This window comes from Perissodus microlepis, chromosome 17 (genome assembly GCF_051167445.1).
Source record: "Perissodus microlepis isolate ML-2025 ecotype Zambia chromosome 17, ASM5116744v1, whole genome shotgun sequence".
NCBI classification, from domain to species: domain Eukaryota; kingdom Metazoa; phylum Chordata; class Actinopteri; order Cichliformes; family Cichlidae; genus Perissodus; species Perissodus microlepis.
The window spans coordinates 5,858,743-5,875,607 of record NC_140477.1 but is presented as its reverse complement, the minus strand read 5'-3'; the positions used below and the strand labels follow the sequence as shown (position 1 = coordinate 5,875,607).

Sequence of the window (16,865 nt, the reverse complement as noted above, 5' to 3'; positions counted from 1 at the left end):
TCTGCTGTTCTCCCAGACGTTAGGTATAACTCTTGTCTTGACCCATATTTAGCTGGACTATGATTCACTGCACTTAGAGCTATCGGATAACAAGGAATTAACGTGCATATGCTGGAAAAGCTGTAATTTCTTCTCCTTCCCAGTATTAACATTAGCAGGAAGTTTGCCTCAACAAGTCTCTTTCTTTATTCTCTAGCTCTGACTCCTCTGTGAAACATGCATGTTCTGATCTAACTGAGTTGTTATGAAACTCTGTAAGAACTAGAAGTTGAGTACATCCTCAGGGGAAAAAGCTATCATGTCACTTTTGATTCACTGCACCGAGTTAGAGCATTATAGGAATTTTGAGGCCTGAAAAGTGTGAAGGCGTAATAGATTCTATGCAAAAACATGTGTAATCCATACTTTGAAACTTAAAATAAATAAATAAAATTTAACAGATGATCAAAATTAAAATGTAAAGACTGATTGAGGTAAGGCGTGTAGTGACAACAGCATAGTAGTTGCCCTCAGCAATACAGAAATTCAGCTAATTTGAGGACTCATTAGCAGATAAGCAGACATCCATTTGTCATGGGACTAGAATAATGTGCAATGTGTAAATGATTTAATATGCCAGCACATCCTTTCAGACAACTGGAAGATAAATAAATGACTAAGATAAAAATGGCAGTGTACGTGAGTGGAGCTTCCAGTTCATTTAAATTCTGAGAACTGTGCCCAAATAAGGGAAAGCAACGCTGACCCAAGAGGAAGCCTATTTCACGCACTCAGGAGTGAAATGTGAGGAGTTATTATTACAAAACATAAATATAGTGAAAGTATTTAAGAGGTCAGTCAGATGTTAAGAACAAGCTCTTCCCATAGTCCTCAAACTGCTTTACCTTTTCTAATTTTAATACCCAGTCAGTAAAAGGGGACTGCTGCAACCACAGTAAAGGGGTTTCCTCTAGAAACTTCTTTTTTCAGAAATACACAATAGGAATTGAAGAAATTGTGCAAAAAAAAAAAAGGGATGTGAAATTTTGCACCTTTCCAGTAAATCCTGTCACAGCATGTGGACTTTGGCGTGTGGGTGAGAGGATTGGTGACTGGGTTTCAGTACCATTTCCACATAATTCCAGCGCACTACAGTGTGACAGATAAGTAGAAAGATCCCAAAGAAGTTTTGTACAGTGGGGACATGGACTGTTTCAAAAAAAATCACATCTTGGAAAGTGCTGCTGAAGAAGAAAAGCACTACTGGCTCTCATTCAGAGAGCCCCGCCTCCCACACAAAACAGCTGGAGCCCTTTAGTTCGTGCTACATGTTGGATATCATCACATCCAGGACACATCAAACCAGAGAACCTCAACATTCAACTACATCAAGCCCACATCTGAGTTTATCACTTAGCCCCACCTGGAAAAGAAAAAAAAAGAGAAAAGATTAGAGAGTACAAGAAGAGGCACAGATTACAGGGACAGCAGAGAGAAGAAGACAGTGTCCACACCTGGCCAGTAAAATGATCCTGTGGGTTGGCTTGCTCCTGGTCCACTGCTGCTTGTGTCTGACTGGAGCTGGAGGAGAAAGCCCAGGACTGGAGACATGTATGAGGTGCTCTCAGGTAAAAGAATCAACAAGGCTAAAATCACATGATCAGCTTATATTATTGTGTTCTATATTAACTTCTGATATTAGTCACTGCTGCTGATGAACTTGTGTAATAATACTTCTTAATATGCCAATTTGGCTGTTTTTAGTGAGTGAAAATAACAGAAATATACAGATGTTTATAATGAGTTCTGTACTCTTACAGCTGTGGTCATTACTGGGGCTATGATCAAACTTAAATCTGATTTTTGATGATCCAATTCTAATCTCAAAGGCTCTTCAGTTCACATAGAATGAAAACACATGACAGCCAGTTAATGACACTCTGATTCACCTACTGGGAGACAGTTTTACAAAGGTACATCCTGCAAAGCCTCTTCTGCTGAGCTTTTGTTAAAGGAGGTAGTGATACACGCTTTGGTACATATATCTAATCATTTACTGGAGCCCAAGGAGGAAACAACTGCAAATGTATCTGGGTGGAGGGTGAATAGTCAACACAACATGTTTACTCTTTTTCAGTGACCTGAACTTTACAAGCTTCATTTTCCTTCTTTCTCCTCCCTTGTCTTGCATGCGTACAGTTAAGATAAAGCTCTTTATCATTTCAGCTTTCTACATGTGTAAGCGCTTAATAGTGTAACTCAGCGCCTCGCTGTAGCAAGAAAACAGTCAGTGACAGTCGTTTAAAATTCTGAAAGATGAATTCGAGATGTGTTTACAGTCAAAACATCATCAGGTTCTGTGAGGTACCTCACGGGTGGTAGATCAATGGAATTAAAAGATTTCATTTCTTAAAAAAACAATCCAACAAACAATTCTTGGAACTGTTGTTGGTTACAAATCACATTCCCCACAACATAAAAATGAAGGCACTGTTTATTCTGGCACAAGGATTTATGAAATATGTTTCATATACTTGACTGGTGAATAAACGAGGATGCATTCCTTAAAGACCACAGTGAATCACATTCCTTCATTATTATTATTATTATTATTATTATTATTATTATTATTATTATTATTATTTATATTAACCAAAGACAACTGTGTTACAGTGCTCCAGCTGTGGGGTTAAACACACACACACACACGCACACACGCACGCACGCACGCACACACACACACACACACACACACACACACACACACACACACACACACACACACACACACACACACACACACACACACAGAGGCAGAGTCTTACCTGAAAGGAGCAATGAGGATGTAAAAACTCATTGTTGTCTGGGAATCCCCTGTCCTGCAGAGCTGCTACCTTTGTTCTGTTAAGAGTAACTTTATTGATGAAACTCCTACACAGAATTCACAGAAAAGAGCCTGTCATGAATCACTCTGTGTTTTCTCCTTTTCTTTCTTTTTGCAGGGACTTCACTGCAAGACCAAAGGAGGCTGTGAGTATAGACTTGTTGCCACTTTACACCAGCAGTCATGCATCCCCATTGGGTGTTTACTTGCACAATAACTCAGCTAATATTAGCCGACGAATAGGAAAAACTGATAATGCCTGCATTTGTTGCCTTTATATTTTACTGCAATGTTGCCAAGGCAACTGCATTCAGCATTTAACATAGAATTCAAGGCTGGGTTCAAAAGGTCTGTAAAACAACACGAAGACCATTACGTGCCTCTGAACTAAAGTGAGAAACAGTAACCACATTCAAAGATCTTTAAATGAACCCCACCCATAGCATTAAAACGATTTTTTCCCTCCCTCACACGCTAAATAAGACCTGATAAAATCACGATAAGCTTGAGAAGCAGTGCACTGCTGCTATCTGTAATCTCTGCACAAAATACTGAGTGTAAGTGTAAAATGCTAAAGAGAAATTCAGATGCTTTGTATAGCAGACGGCAAAGGTGGGGACGCTGCTGTGGTTTGTTCTCTACAGTGTTGGGAAGGTTACGTTTAAATGTATTCCACTACAGATTACAGAATACATGCCCCAAAATGTATTTTGTAATGTATTCCGTTACGATACTCAATGAGAGTAACGTATTCTGAATACTTTGGATTACTTAATATATTAACAAGCTTTTTACAACTACATGAATGTACTATTGCTGTGTTACTCGCCATACCAATACCGACCAGATTTTTAAATCTTAATATAAAATGAGTATCAGTAGGGTGGACATCAGGTCAGGCTGCAGTTTTTGCAGCGATCTCGTATAGTAAACTATTCCGCGCGTATATAAAACAGGTCCGCGGCTCTGAACCGTAGTAAAGGGACCTCTGGCTAATACATCAGGTTCATGTCGGGCTCGTAGCAGAAAACTATCTTTACTTTGTTGTCTGGGTCAACTTTGCTAGCGAGAGACAGAGAGAGGCGTTGAAAGGCTGCTCCAACGGAGGAAAACACGAACACAGTGTTCAGTTGAGTCTTAATTATTTACTTACAACTGGACTACCCTGCCCATGAACCTACATTCTTTAGGGTTATGCCTGTAACACTCTGCCTTTTGCTTTCATATTACAAAATTTTTTGAATAACATTTAAAAAAAAAAAATTCTTCACTTCATTATGCGGGCCGCAAGTAGGGGTGTCACGGGCCGCGAGATTGAGACACAGGCAGTAGAGCGTTTTAATGCGTGGAATTACCAAAAATAGAGAGGGGACAGTCTAACATATGAAACAAGAAAAGACCGCCGTGTAATCCATTTATTTCAAAAAAGTAACTGTACTGAATACCACCTTTTAAACGGTAACTGTAACGGAATACAGTTACTCATATTTTGTATCTTAAATACGTAACGCCAGTACATGCATACTTCAAAGATCCTTTTACCCACATTTGGTACACAAAATCCACACCTTCATTTTCCTCACACATCCCACAGTGTAACTTTTTCGTTTTTTAAAAAATATTTCTCTGTCCCCGTTGCTGTGCAGATTCATTTCCACGTCCATGTGAGAACCCCGCCGAAAGTCTCAACACCTCCACCGTGTTCCACAACGTCAGCCTTTCCACGGTCATGAAGTGTGAGAGGATGCAGAAGTGCTCGCTGCGGCTCGGAATCAAAGCAGTGGTGCAAATCGCTGGTGCGTAAGCGTGATGGCTTAAAATAGATGGTCCCATATCTGTTTGTATAAAATGCATGTGCTCAAAAATGCCAACAGTTTTTACAGTTCAAGCAATGAATGAAAATCTGTTTGGGTGAACAGAGATTTGCTTTGGCACAGGGTCTAGTCTTTGACTTCTCTCAGTCTTATAGCAATGCGAAATTACTGAACCACTGTCTCAGTGTATCACCCTATTGGATTATTTAGTTTGGCCGCTTATTAAAAGCAGCTATTATATGATTAAAATCCACTTACACTTGAGCTCCATGTTGCAGTGTTTAGTTTGGCACCAAATCATTTTCCATGTACAGTTTACCATCCAGGTTGCTTTTCCCACTTGTTCCTTCCTTTATGTCCCACCCCCCAAAGCCCCTGTTATCCACTTATGCTATTGTACTATTTTTAGACAGTTTTCTGGATCTCTTACTTTCAAAAGATCATCTCACTTTTAATCAAAGTGACTAATGCTGGCATTTCAACTATAACATTTCATTGTCTCTGTGTATCACCCTGTGTGTGCACACTGTGTGTGGTCTTTTTCTGCGCCGGAGCACGATGCTTTGGTGCCAGAGGCAGTCAGCTTAAGTGGGTTTCCAAAGTGATTTATCTAAGTTCACATGTAAACATGCCCAGAAATCACATTACTCTAATCCCAGTACCGCTTTGATGCTTTTAGCGTACCTGCTTGTTTGATGTCTTGCGAGGTGTCTGTGGACGGCCGATGTCACACTGATCTCTACATGTTCAGTGTGGTGTCTTTGTCAGCCACTCTTCTTCACTTAAAGCAGCCTACTTCCTGGTATGGGCTGTACATTTCAGGTGTGACTTTGCTGTTAAAACACTACACCGGAATTTCTTTTGATACTTGGAAGCAATTGGGAGGATTGAGCATTGTTAATTAATGCTTTCAGAATAAAGCCAAACTGTTTGTTAAACCACAAAATCTTCTTTCTGTTTTCACAGAAGACATAGGTGTGGTGAATCAGTATAGGTTAAGGGAAACTTTGACAAAGAGGTGCTGAGTGACTGAAGTTATCGCATGTAATTAATTAAGTTATACATAGAAGAACTTTTTAGTTTTTTTTGGAGGACAATCATTAACTAAACAGAGCCCATGCCTCTGTCCTAACACACTCATGCCAACAGATACATAGCACGTGATATTGTTTAATTTCCTCCATCTGACCAAGGTCATTTTTCAGTTGTTTTCTTTTCTCCTTATTCAAAACTTCCTTAACAAGGAAGTGCCAAATGGAACTCTTAGGGTGTAGTCAACTCAACCTGAAAACTAATGATAAGATAAGATAAGATAAGATAAGATAAGATAAGATAACCTTTATTAGTCCCACACGTGGGAAATTTGTTTTGTCACAGCAGGAAGTGGACAGTGCAAAAGTTATGAGGCAAAAATTAGGATACAATAAGAATAAATACAGTACATAACTGTACAGAATAGAATAAAATAAAATACTATATACAGTAGAATAAAATAAAATAAATATACAATAAGATAAAAATAGAATACAAATGCTATATACAACTGAGTAAAAATACAACGATGACAGAAAAGAAACCTCTGATGTTAGAGATGATAATCACAGATGACACACCTTAAAGGCATTTGCTGAAGGAAGTCACATTTTATAAAATGCTACGAGCTTCCATGAAAAAACTTCTGCTTTTGCATGGTAAACATGCCAATTGACACTTCATGTTCCTGATAATGCTGACAACCCATACAGTCTGATAAGGTTTACACAGGAAGACACACTATCAGACACAACCATCCATGTGCACAGCGTAATACAGTAAACCTGGTAGATTTCCAGACTATCTGTCTTGGAATTAAGGAAACCCTTTGCTCAGAAAAAAAAAAGTACCTAAATAACTTCTTCCTGTATGGCACCTAAACAGTGCCAACCTGCACCAAAATACCCAGTCAACCATTTAAAAACCTTTTGAATGGCTAACTGGCTGGTGCTGGTTACTGCTACAGCGACTTCAAAACATCTTCTGGTTTATGTTTCCACAGACTCCATCCACGGCGTGTCCTTTTGTATCATAACCGCAGGGATGATGACGAGGTGCAGAACCTTTAGCTTCACAAGGGCATCAAGAGAAAGGATGTCTGGACTGCAGGTAAAATCCCTAGCACAACTGGCATCGCTGGGTGTTTGTGGGACATTAATTAATCCAGAGTGTTATGCTAGAGTAGCTTTTCTCTTAAATGTGCTGTGTGTAGCACTCAAATGTTGCCAACCCAGTAGTGCCTTCCTGCCCTCTTTTGTCTTTCCCTTCCTGCAAATCGGGGAGTTTGCTGATGAGGCAACTCTCGATGTCCTTCGGGTTCCTCTCGTCTTGCGGTCAGGAAAAATACATGACATTTTTCCACACATCTGGGAGATCCCATTTGCTCTTAAAGGTCACTGGAAAACTGACTCATATGCCATTGTAACCTTCACAAAGGTTACGGAGCTTAAAAGCCTTCCCCAGCTGATGCCCACGAGGGTGGAATCGGTGTGTCACATAAACTGTAAACAGAAAGATCATCAAGCATGATAATGTTTTGCGACATACCAAAATTTTGATTGCTGCCGGGTTTGTGGCGTGTCCTCTTTTCGCGTTTAGAGCCACATCCCACTTTGTAGATGATTTTGTAAAATGAAAACAGTGACAGAGGAAATAAACAGTTCAATGTGGTTAGCATCACCGTGCCTATGAATATTTCCATAGTCTAGCTGGCGTCTCCAGGTCTCTCAGGAAGACACAACAGTGGTCCGGCCAGGCTAACTGGCTTTCCAACTGCTTCTGAAATGGATGTGGTCATTTCAGCATATTTCTATACGGCGCAGCATTTAACAGACATGTGACAGCTTGTGTGCTTTTACCTGCCTCTTTCCTGCAGGTTGAAATTGAGAACAACTGCTCTGAAGTTTCTCCAAACCAACAAGTGCAAGTAACAGTGACAACAGTCCCAAGTTACTGTGGAATGACCTGGACCAGCACCTATCATACTCCAGGTAGGATTACATGCACTTTGTCCATGTGTTTGCATAATTATGCAAACACAGACTCAAGGGAATATGACTGTAACCATGGGTGACTAATAAACAGTGTTACACAACCAGCCCTGCCAAGTATTTCCTTGTAACTGGTAGAAAAAAACAGGAAACCTCGTAGTGTGTTCCACTGCTCTGCAATGATGAATGTCAGTGATTCAAAGAATGTAAATATCTTAAGTGAGTACTGTGTAAAAACTACTCCCACATGCGTGATGACACGTGAATGACAGGAATTTATTCACACATGAGTTGTTTCTTTTTAAGTGCTTCACTTTTCTCAACAGGATGCAGTCATGAAGATTTTAGAAGACATGTTCCGGAATGCATCAGTAAGTGTAAATATGCTCGGGATCTGCTTTCTCCTTACATGTTTTAGTTAATGCAGTGGAGTGAAATAAAATATCAAATATGCAGTATATATGCATTTTTAGGGCTTGTCCTCTTCACCTCACCCCAAACCGGTTGCCCTTCTCTGAGCCTAGTTCTTCTGGAGATTTCTTCCTGTTAAAAGGGAGATTTTCCTTCCTGCTGTTGCCTCATAGAGGGTTGTTTGATTGTTGGGGTTTTCTCTGTGTTATTGTAGAGTCTTTACCTTACATTACAAAGCATCTTGAGGTGAATGCTGTTGTGATATGTATATAAATATATATGTAATATCTATATAAATAAAATGTAACTGAATTATTCAACTGGACCTTTTAATTTTTCGTTTTAATTGTCTGTTTCACGTCTCTTTCAGCTGGCAGACTGTCGTACAAAGTAAACCCAGACAAGAAGGAGCTGAGCGTAAATGTTTCAGACATGCTTAACGATCACAACTACCACCTCCGACTCTGCCGAAAGGATTTCATCTGCTCTGGCACAGGGGCTTATACGCTGGTGAGAGACTCTTATTGTAATAAATATGAATGGAATCAGTGCAATTATTTGTGTTCTTCAATAATATGAATATATATAAAGTGAGATCTGTGAGAGATGGGGTAATGTTCCATTATGTAACAGTTCAAGAAAAGCCTAACAGGTCTAAGCCACACTTGTGGACTTTCCTCCCCAAGTGAGTCATTGGGTTATTCCCTGTGTGATTCTAAATTTAAATGTACTCACTCAATAAATTGCTTAACGATCATATAACTGACAATCAGGACAGCGCAGTATTCCCTGAACAAAGGGACAACTGAAACAGTAAGGATCAAAAGTCAAAATGTGCACAGTGAACCCAAGAACCATCATTAACTGCCACCCAGACAGTCATTCCACAAATAATCAAAAGCTGTTCTCATTTTCTAGATAAAGAAGGAGCAACCCATAAAGAGTGCCACCTTCCCATACTCTCGACCTTTGCCCTGCCTCTGCATTGAGGTAATGCTATGACTCCCGGTCTTTAATCACGGTTTCAGTTTCTGCCATAAATTCCACAAAAGACCTTCAATAATCACTGATAAATTCATCACAGGGCTGGTCAGCGGTGATGGACGCCCCAAGAGTCCAGGTTTGCCCGTTCAAAGACCGTGAGTCCCATTGTTCATTCAAACAGATGAGAAAATTGCCAGTGTGTGCTGTAGCATTTGAAAGCTGACAGTGTATCATAACCATCCAAAATCCTATGACTTCATTCGCCTGCAGGTGTTGAGGAACTGTGGTTTGGAATCACCTTTGATCCACTGGAGGAGACTCTGTTATGGGAGCCTGCTTGCCCAATTACAGCTACGGCTGCATTGTGTCAGATGAGAGATGATGGCATCTGTGTGGATTTGCCACACTCCTCCCAGAATGTTACCAGAGAAAAGGTACACACCTTTTGGATATTTATAAAGGGAGCTTTCTTAAGCTTGGTTATCCTTACAAATCGCTTAAGTGTAATTAAGCCGATGCCCTTGTTAGGCAACATTGCACATGAGCACACACATACAAGCCAGAACTCTCACTCAGTTTACGGAGAGGCTTGAGAGAGGTTTGAACAACCTGAAAGTCAGGTGCCTGGTCATATCTGAGAGATGAGTCACAGAAAATGCAGAAAAAATGCGGACACGTCAGCCTGAAGTGGAAAATCATGACTGATCTGATTTCAGATGTAGCTTGTAGTTGCAGTTGTAACCTCTTTAAAAGGTGGAAGCCTCAAACGATCACATAAAAGTACTCACTATTTAAGGTGTCATCACATGAACACTATAGCTAGGAGCTCTTGAAACCAAGAGCATGCGTTCATTCCAGACTTTCCTAACACAACATAAATGTTGAGTTGTGTTTCTTGTTTATATAAGTCAAGCCAGACCTACATATAAAGTATATCGGGAGAATGAAGGGAAACCCTAAAGGAGTCCTTATTTTGACACAAGACATTTAGGCTGAAGGGATACTTGGGAAGACTTAGGCAGATGCTTCACTTGAAAGACAAATATAGCTCTCTGAATCTAAACACAATATGAGTCACCCAGGCTAATGATTTAGGTCATCACTTGTGTAACTGCAATTCTTTATTTATAAGAACTTGTGATTCATTCACAAATACCTCTTTAATACTTTTTCAGATAGCATTCTCTAAGGTGGATCCCCATGATCGACTGTGCGTCAAGGTAACAATCTTTCTTTCGCTCTTTTCGTTCCACAAATTTCACTAGGGCATGATAACTTGATACGCTAGCAACAGTGAAACAAACAAAACCGTTTTTTTTTTTGCTTTCTGTATTTGATTACAAAATGACCTTTGCACCACGTTAGCATAATGCAACTCAAATATCAGAACTGACCTGACAGTTCAGATGACTGAGATCATCTTGGTATAGTGTGACATCTTTAAAAATGCTAAGATTGAGAAGATATATTTAATTTCTTGGTCAGTATGTGACATTACTGCAGTAAGTTGGCTTATTAAGCTATCTGACTCATTATGGAAAAACTCTATGGCTATCTTAATAGCATGCTATGTGCCATGTTATGTTTTAATTTTATCAGGATTTTATCAAGTTCTTTCTTGTCTATGCGTAGTTATTTTGAGCCATTACCTAAACTAACGTATATTCTGATGGTCCCTGGTACTTAAAGACTGCACGTATAGAATTAACAACCAAATAGGCTTAAAAAGCTGGATAATGATACCATGATATCATCGTTTACTCTTCTGATGCCATGAGTTTGTCATTTTTGCTATCATTTTTAAAAAACAAAACCAATATGCCCACTGACATTCTCCGGCTCAGAAAGCTAACGACAATCCAGGTCACAAACACTCAGACAAGGAGGCTCTAATTATCCATACCCTTCATTACAAAAGCAGGAAACTGCCTACAAGAAGCAATGCTGCTGGGTTGCAATTCTTACACATGCAAGTTTTTGCATTTGCACTAACTCAGTAATAAACAACATGTATTTATTTAATACTAGAGTTCTTGTTATTATTATATCAGCTTCCTGTTATTGAGCCAATAACAGGAAGTTGTGATCAAATCTGCATTTCAGAAGTGAGAGTTGAGTCCTAAACGCAAAGCAGAAGTATCATTATTAGACTGTTGAACTATTTTCTATGGGTGTGCAACAATGATTTTAGTAAGCTCTCTTAAAACTAAGAGTAATGTGTTTGATACAACAGCTCGATGAAGAACGCTCAAAAATGTTATTCTGTCTTCATCAGTTTACTGCAGGCTCTCAGTCCTGGACCAGGTGCCCCTTTGCTGATGGGAGACTCCAAGGTGTGACTTATTATTTTCTTCAAATTTTTGCTAATTACATCATGAGTATTTTTTTGCGATGCTCTGATGGTCTATGGCAATGTATTGACCCTACTGTGTTCACATGTTCTATAATGGATGTCTGTAATGATGATAATAATCTTTATGCATGGCGGTGCTGTATGATGATATCTTTAAAAATTCAGCATGGGAGTTGGTTACAACAAGAACAGAGGGGCGTGAAGAAGTGAAGATGCTGTCACAGATCTCTGCAAACTTTTCTGTGGAGTTGTGCGTGAAGTCCGAGGGATCCCCTGAGTGTCAGACCATTGAAACACACAACGTGCAGGTGGTAGGTGCAACACATTCCCATCGCAGATGGCACTTTTTAAAAAAAATAGAAACATATCTTGTTGCAGATTTCTTCGACAGAGTTCTAGCTCATCATTAGATCTGATAAGTCTAAGTAAGAGTGGAAGAACAAATGTCTGTTCGCTGCCTGCATGCAATAACCTTTTGCACTAAAACGTCCTATGTGTGCGTTTTTTTTGAAGCAGCCTGCCACAGCATGCTTACACAGACTGTGTTCCAACTTTTTGTCATACATGATCCCTGTTTATTGCATGTTGCCTTTTTCGTTGCTAGGAAACTTCACATTTTCTCGAAGGTGTCGTGACTTTTAAAAGTTATTTGCTATCAACAGAACAAAAAGGGTAGTAATTACATCTTTTACAATACGCTTTCCAGCAATCAAAAGAGATCTGTCAACAGATTAGCAAGACCTAGTGTGCAACAAGATATCTTTCTCCTGAACGCATCATGGTTATTATCACATCAAAGAAACAGGAAAAAACAGAAACCATGACAACTTCCATATCGCCTGCAGGAAAAATTTCATATCTTTTGTCTTTTTTCTCAGGAGAAACAAAAAGCTGTTGATTTAAACCTGAAAGGGGCATCCTGCAACTCATGTCTTCAGGTATGTTTGTGTAGTAGATCCTTTGACTTCTTTGCACTTCCTATTTAAAAAAAGACTGTTGCTTTAATATATCCTTTTTATTTGCACAGGTAAAAAGGCTTGATGTGGAGCATGCTGCCACAGTCATCCACTGTCTGAAGCTGTGCAGTAAGTATGATTTATGCTAGAGCTGCTTCCCATTAAAATACGTTCTGCTCTTCATTTCTGCTTCAGTCCTGTGTAGTCTAACCAAACTTTTCCTTTACTATTTTTCTCATAAAATTTTGTAAACCTTAGGCGATGCACCGGTTTTGAAATGTAAACGGTTTCCAGTACAGTAACAGAGCTTGCGTTTATTGCCATGGGAATTCTGAGGTGGGATAATTGCAAATGCATCTGAAGTTTGGTGTCTTGGCATCATTTTGAAAAATAAAAGGATGCTTTGTTGTGCGTGCAATGCTTAATGATACTATTATGTTCAAGATGAAAGGTTCTGTGGAAAATAAGAAGTACCAGTTTTTCCTTTACACATAATTGGGGATTCAGTCATTTGAGAAAGTGCAGAAGAGCAAGATGCAAACCGGATGGATCATCTAACAAACTGTAAATTTTCTTTGCAGGTGACTCATCACCTCTTCGTTCAGACTTGACCTGGGTATTTGTGCTGACTGGTGTTTGCCTCTTTGGAGTAATATGTGTCACTCTGGTGCTTCACGTCCTATTAACAGGTAGGTTGAAAAGTTATTTGGCTACCATTTTATTTTATTTGGGGACATACTGTGATGTAGGCCCTTTTCCAGTGCCTGCCCATCAAACTCAAAGATTTTGCAGCGTGTTCTGGTATGTGCAGGCTTCGTGTTTGACTCTTTGCAAGGGAGTAAATGCTGAGTTTGCCTCAGTAAACTAGGCTGGTTAATAATGTCCTAATGTTAACACTCATTTCTAGCTTTTCCTTTCGATCTTAGATGTTTGATTATTCAAATTTGGCTTCCTCTCTTTATGGATGGATAGACAGTAGCATCCAATTGCATTCGGACGACATTTGAATGAAAAGCAGCCACGGAATTTGTCATTTTATTGATTTGCTTCCTCATCACATTTCCCCCGTCTTCTATTTTAGTGCATCGGATAAGGAAGCAGAAAATAACCGGAGTCCGTAACGGTGAAAAGCAAATAGGTAAGATTATGGCTTCATTTGCTTAACCCATACCATACAGATTTTCTTTTCTTTTACCCGTGCGCATATCTTATCATATTTCCTGTTTTGTTGCAGATCCTCCTCCCACCTGTCTGGTGTCTGTGTTACAAACTCAGCCGGTTGTCCACGGTGGGGTCTTCATACCTGATTCACCGCAGTGCGGAAACAACGAGAAGGCCAACTTACTCTCTGAATGACCAAATTGTGAGGCATAAAGATGTTACAAAAGCAACTAAGTTCTCTGTTGAATTCAGTATATATTGTAGGCACTGACATTTCAAACGGTATGTAGCTTTCTGCAGAGGTGCTGGTTTGTATGCTTGTTCTAGTTACTGGCTAATGTATTTTGTGTGGTTGTGTTTGTTTGGGAGAAAGTTGTTTTAAAGGTAAAATTTCATTTAATCTTGCAGCTACAAAGGTTTTGTTTCAAAATGTATATTTTCAATAAAAAAGGCAAAATACAAAACAAAATGCTGTTTTAATTATTGTTTAAATGCACCATTATTATATCATTTAACCCTATTTTTTTAACTAACTCCTCACAACATTGTTTTCACTTTTACAAAGTCATATCTAATATAATCGCAATACATTTGCATTAACACCGACTGCACCTCAACACCAAAAGCTTACAAGCCTTATACTTTATTTTGCTGCTCCATATCTATTTATGTCCTTACAGTTTTATAAACACTTTGCTCTTTATGTTCAGCAGCTTGTTTCCCAGTTTTCAGTGAAAGTTTCCATGTCACTGCTTGTGCACCTGCTCACATGAGCCAGAGCTGCTGATAGCTGTGTTTCCTTTTAACTTTAATCCAACTTCCTTTAGCGAGGAAAATTTCCATTCACCTAGAAAATATATTTTGATTCACTTGGAGTAAAAAAACAAATCATCAACACATTACCTGATGATGAGCATGTCAATTACTTTCTTATTAGATGTACTATAATTGCCATGTATATAAAAACCGTAGATAAAACACCAATGCAACTTTTGAAATGCATCACTTTTTATGGCAGCCCACATTTTGTTGCTCTACAGCCAAAAACTGGTTGATCAATTACGTTTTTAGCTGCAGGTACTTTTTCAGTCTGTCAAAACATGCAGGCTGTTGCACCATGTCATCTTGAATTGTAAGTAAGGTAATTAATATTTCCACATCAATGAATCTTGGCTGTGGTTAAAAACACAAATAAACAAAAAGGCCGAGTGATGTTTCTACATGGTAATGGAAAAGCACTGTTTCTGACATTTTAACGACATGTGCTCATTATTTTTCATATCTAGATAGCATGTTGCAGAAAGGCAAGTATAGACATCCTCTCACTCCCAACCAAATAGATTACAAAAATACCACTGTGACTCTGCGCTTTTATTCTTTTACATGCTATGGCAGCCTGAACATAAAGTATCAAAGGTAACAGAACTTATTCTATAGATAAATGTTCCTCATCAGTGTATATGGGTCAATGTTACTGTTACCGTTGTTTATTTAATCTCCGGTAATCGATCACATTATATAAAGTCATATGTTTGTATTGTGGTTGTCTGGTGAGTGCCGCAACTTTTTCACCTGTCCAACCTGCCTGTTTTGCTAAACTGGACATTATAGGAGCTAATGCTTCCTCTCTAGGGCTTTATTTGATAATGTGCTAAAGAAGAGGAAATGTTTTCACACTGCGCCCTAACTCTTCCACATTATATATATTGGCTAAGATAAGCAAAAGGAAACATATCTGTTATATAATAATCAGTTCAATTCAATTTTATTTATGACACTAAATTGCAACAAAATTGGCTAGTAAATACCCTAAAATAATGCCAAGGCTTTTTTACTGGCTGATGCTAACTTTGTTTCCATACGCTTTCACTCTCAGCGCAGAAATCAGAGCCAGTGTCAGCTTGTCTGGCATGTTCGTCTCCCATCAGATTCCTGTTGAAGAACAGCCAGAAAATGCTAATGGCCTCTCATACACCCAAAACACTGGCCTTGTATATATTTAAGTGAAACTGGAGTCCTTAGGAGTTAATTCTGGTTCTAGAGATAACTGCGGTGACCAGATGGCATTATTTTAAATGATGGCTGCAAACAGTTTGAGAGCATGTGTAACAGGGTCATAAATCACATTGTTATAATTACACAAAATGTGTTCTAAACCCCCAAACTGCTCCTTTTATACCTGACTTTCAAGACCTCCAAGCCTGTAGTTGTGTTCATTATCAGTTAGAGCCCCTCCTCATTCTTTTCTTCTTCTTCTTTGGTGCAATCCTATAAATACAGTGTACCCCTTTTGCCTCTCCCCTTTTTCTACAATTCCCCTGTGGGAGAGGTGGGTGTCATTTCTTTCCAACACCTTAAAACACACATAATTCATATTTAGACACCCTGATGTTTATGATTGCGATTTTAGTTCAATTATTGTCATAATTAAGCCTGTTTTTGTTAGATGTTATAAGTGTGTAGTATGTGTGTATCATAAATGTGTTTTAGGCGCCATAAATGCTAGCATGAATATATACTCCTTGCTAGCTTGGAAGCTGTGGTGGGTTGAGCTAACCCTCTTCCCCACTGTTTGCATTTGGTCGTAGGAGCTGGAGTGGGCAAATTATTTACTTGGAGGTCTTTCTTTCTTTTACCTTTTTTATCAGACACAACGCAGAATCACACCGGTTACACATGAGCTTAATGATACTATTATGTTCTTAAGGACATTACTTTCTTCTGTCCATTTTCCTCAGCATTTTTAAGGACAAATAATGCTGAGATATGCCAAGTTTTCAACTAATAGGAAAATCGCTGTTTGGAAAAATATTATTTTAACCTGTCAAACCTGTTATGGTTGGCTTTTTTCCATTGAAGATTCAACTAAGTGAATGGAAACAGGTGATATGGTTTTGTAACAGGATGCTAGTAAAAAAATACTCAAAGGATCCAATTTAAAATTAGTCCTTTGTTGTTGTTCATGCGTAGGCGCAACATTGATCGAGTTAGATGCTGTTTTTATCCTCCAGTCATTCATAGGTCAAAGTTAAGTGGCTTAAAAAAAACCAAAAACCACATTCCATTGATAAGGAAGATACAAGGAAGTGACAAGCAGCCAATGTAACAAGAAAAAAAACGTTGCAAGACCTTCAGAAAACCTAGAAAACCATTGCTCAATATCATTTTTCAAGTTTCTTTCTGTTGGGTCTGTCTGGCACAGACCCACCGCTGGAACGAGACAATTCTACTACAACGGCACAAAGCATTGGACACCAAGCAGCGCTCTTTGTTTGATCTCGTGCACGAGGGAGAGAACTG

General features: G+C 39.0%; 1 protein-coding gene across 1 annotated transcript; it reads left to right on the top strand.

Annotated features, from left to right (window-relative positions):
• Positions 1–1,396: 1,396 nt before the first annotated feature.
• il17rel (interleukin 17 receptor E-like) lies at positions 1,397–14,012 on the top strand. Its single transcript, XM_084911023.1, has 18 exons — positions 1,397–1,607; positions 2,982–3,009; positions 4,510–4,659; positions 6,713–6,819; positions 7,586–7,700; positions 8,027–8,071; positions 8,482–8,621; positions 9,030–9,101; positions 9,196–9,250; positions 9,366–9,529; positions 10,271–10,315; positions 11,371–11,428; positions 11,614–11,759; positions 12,327–12,386; positions 12,476–12,533; positions 12,986–13,093; positions 13,486–13,542; positions 13,639–14,012. Exons 1-18 carry the CDS (start codon positions 1,506–1,508, stop codon positions 13,758–13,760), a joined length of 1,632 nt encoding a protein of 543 aa, XP_084767149.1. The 5' UTR covers positions 1,397–1,505; the 3' UTR covers positions 13,761–14,012.
• The last annotated feature ends 2,853 nt before the right edge of the window (positions 14,013–16,865 follow it).

Excerpts from the sequence above, each read along its gene's own strand:
- il17rel (XM_084911023.1), top strand. The coding sequence starts at position 1,506 with ATGATCCTGTGGGTTGGCTTGCTCCTGGTCCACTGCTGCTTGTGTCTG. Across the intron at positions 6,820-7,585 it reads AAAGGATGTCTGGACTGCAG|GTTGAAATTGAGAACAACTG; the intron begins GTAAAATCCCTA and ends TCTTTCCTGCAG. Across the intron at positions 13,543-13,638 it reads TAACGGTGAAAAGCAAATAG|ATCCTCCTCCCACCTGTCTG; the intron begins GTAAGATTATGG and ends GTTTTGTTGCAG.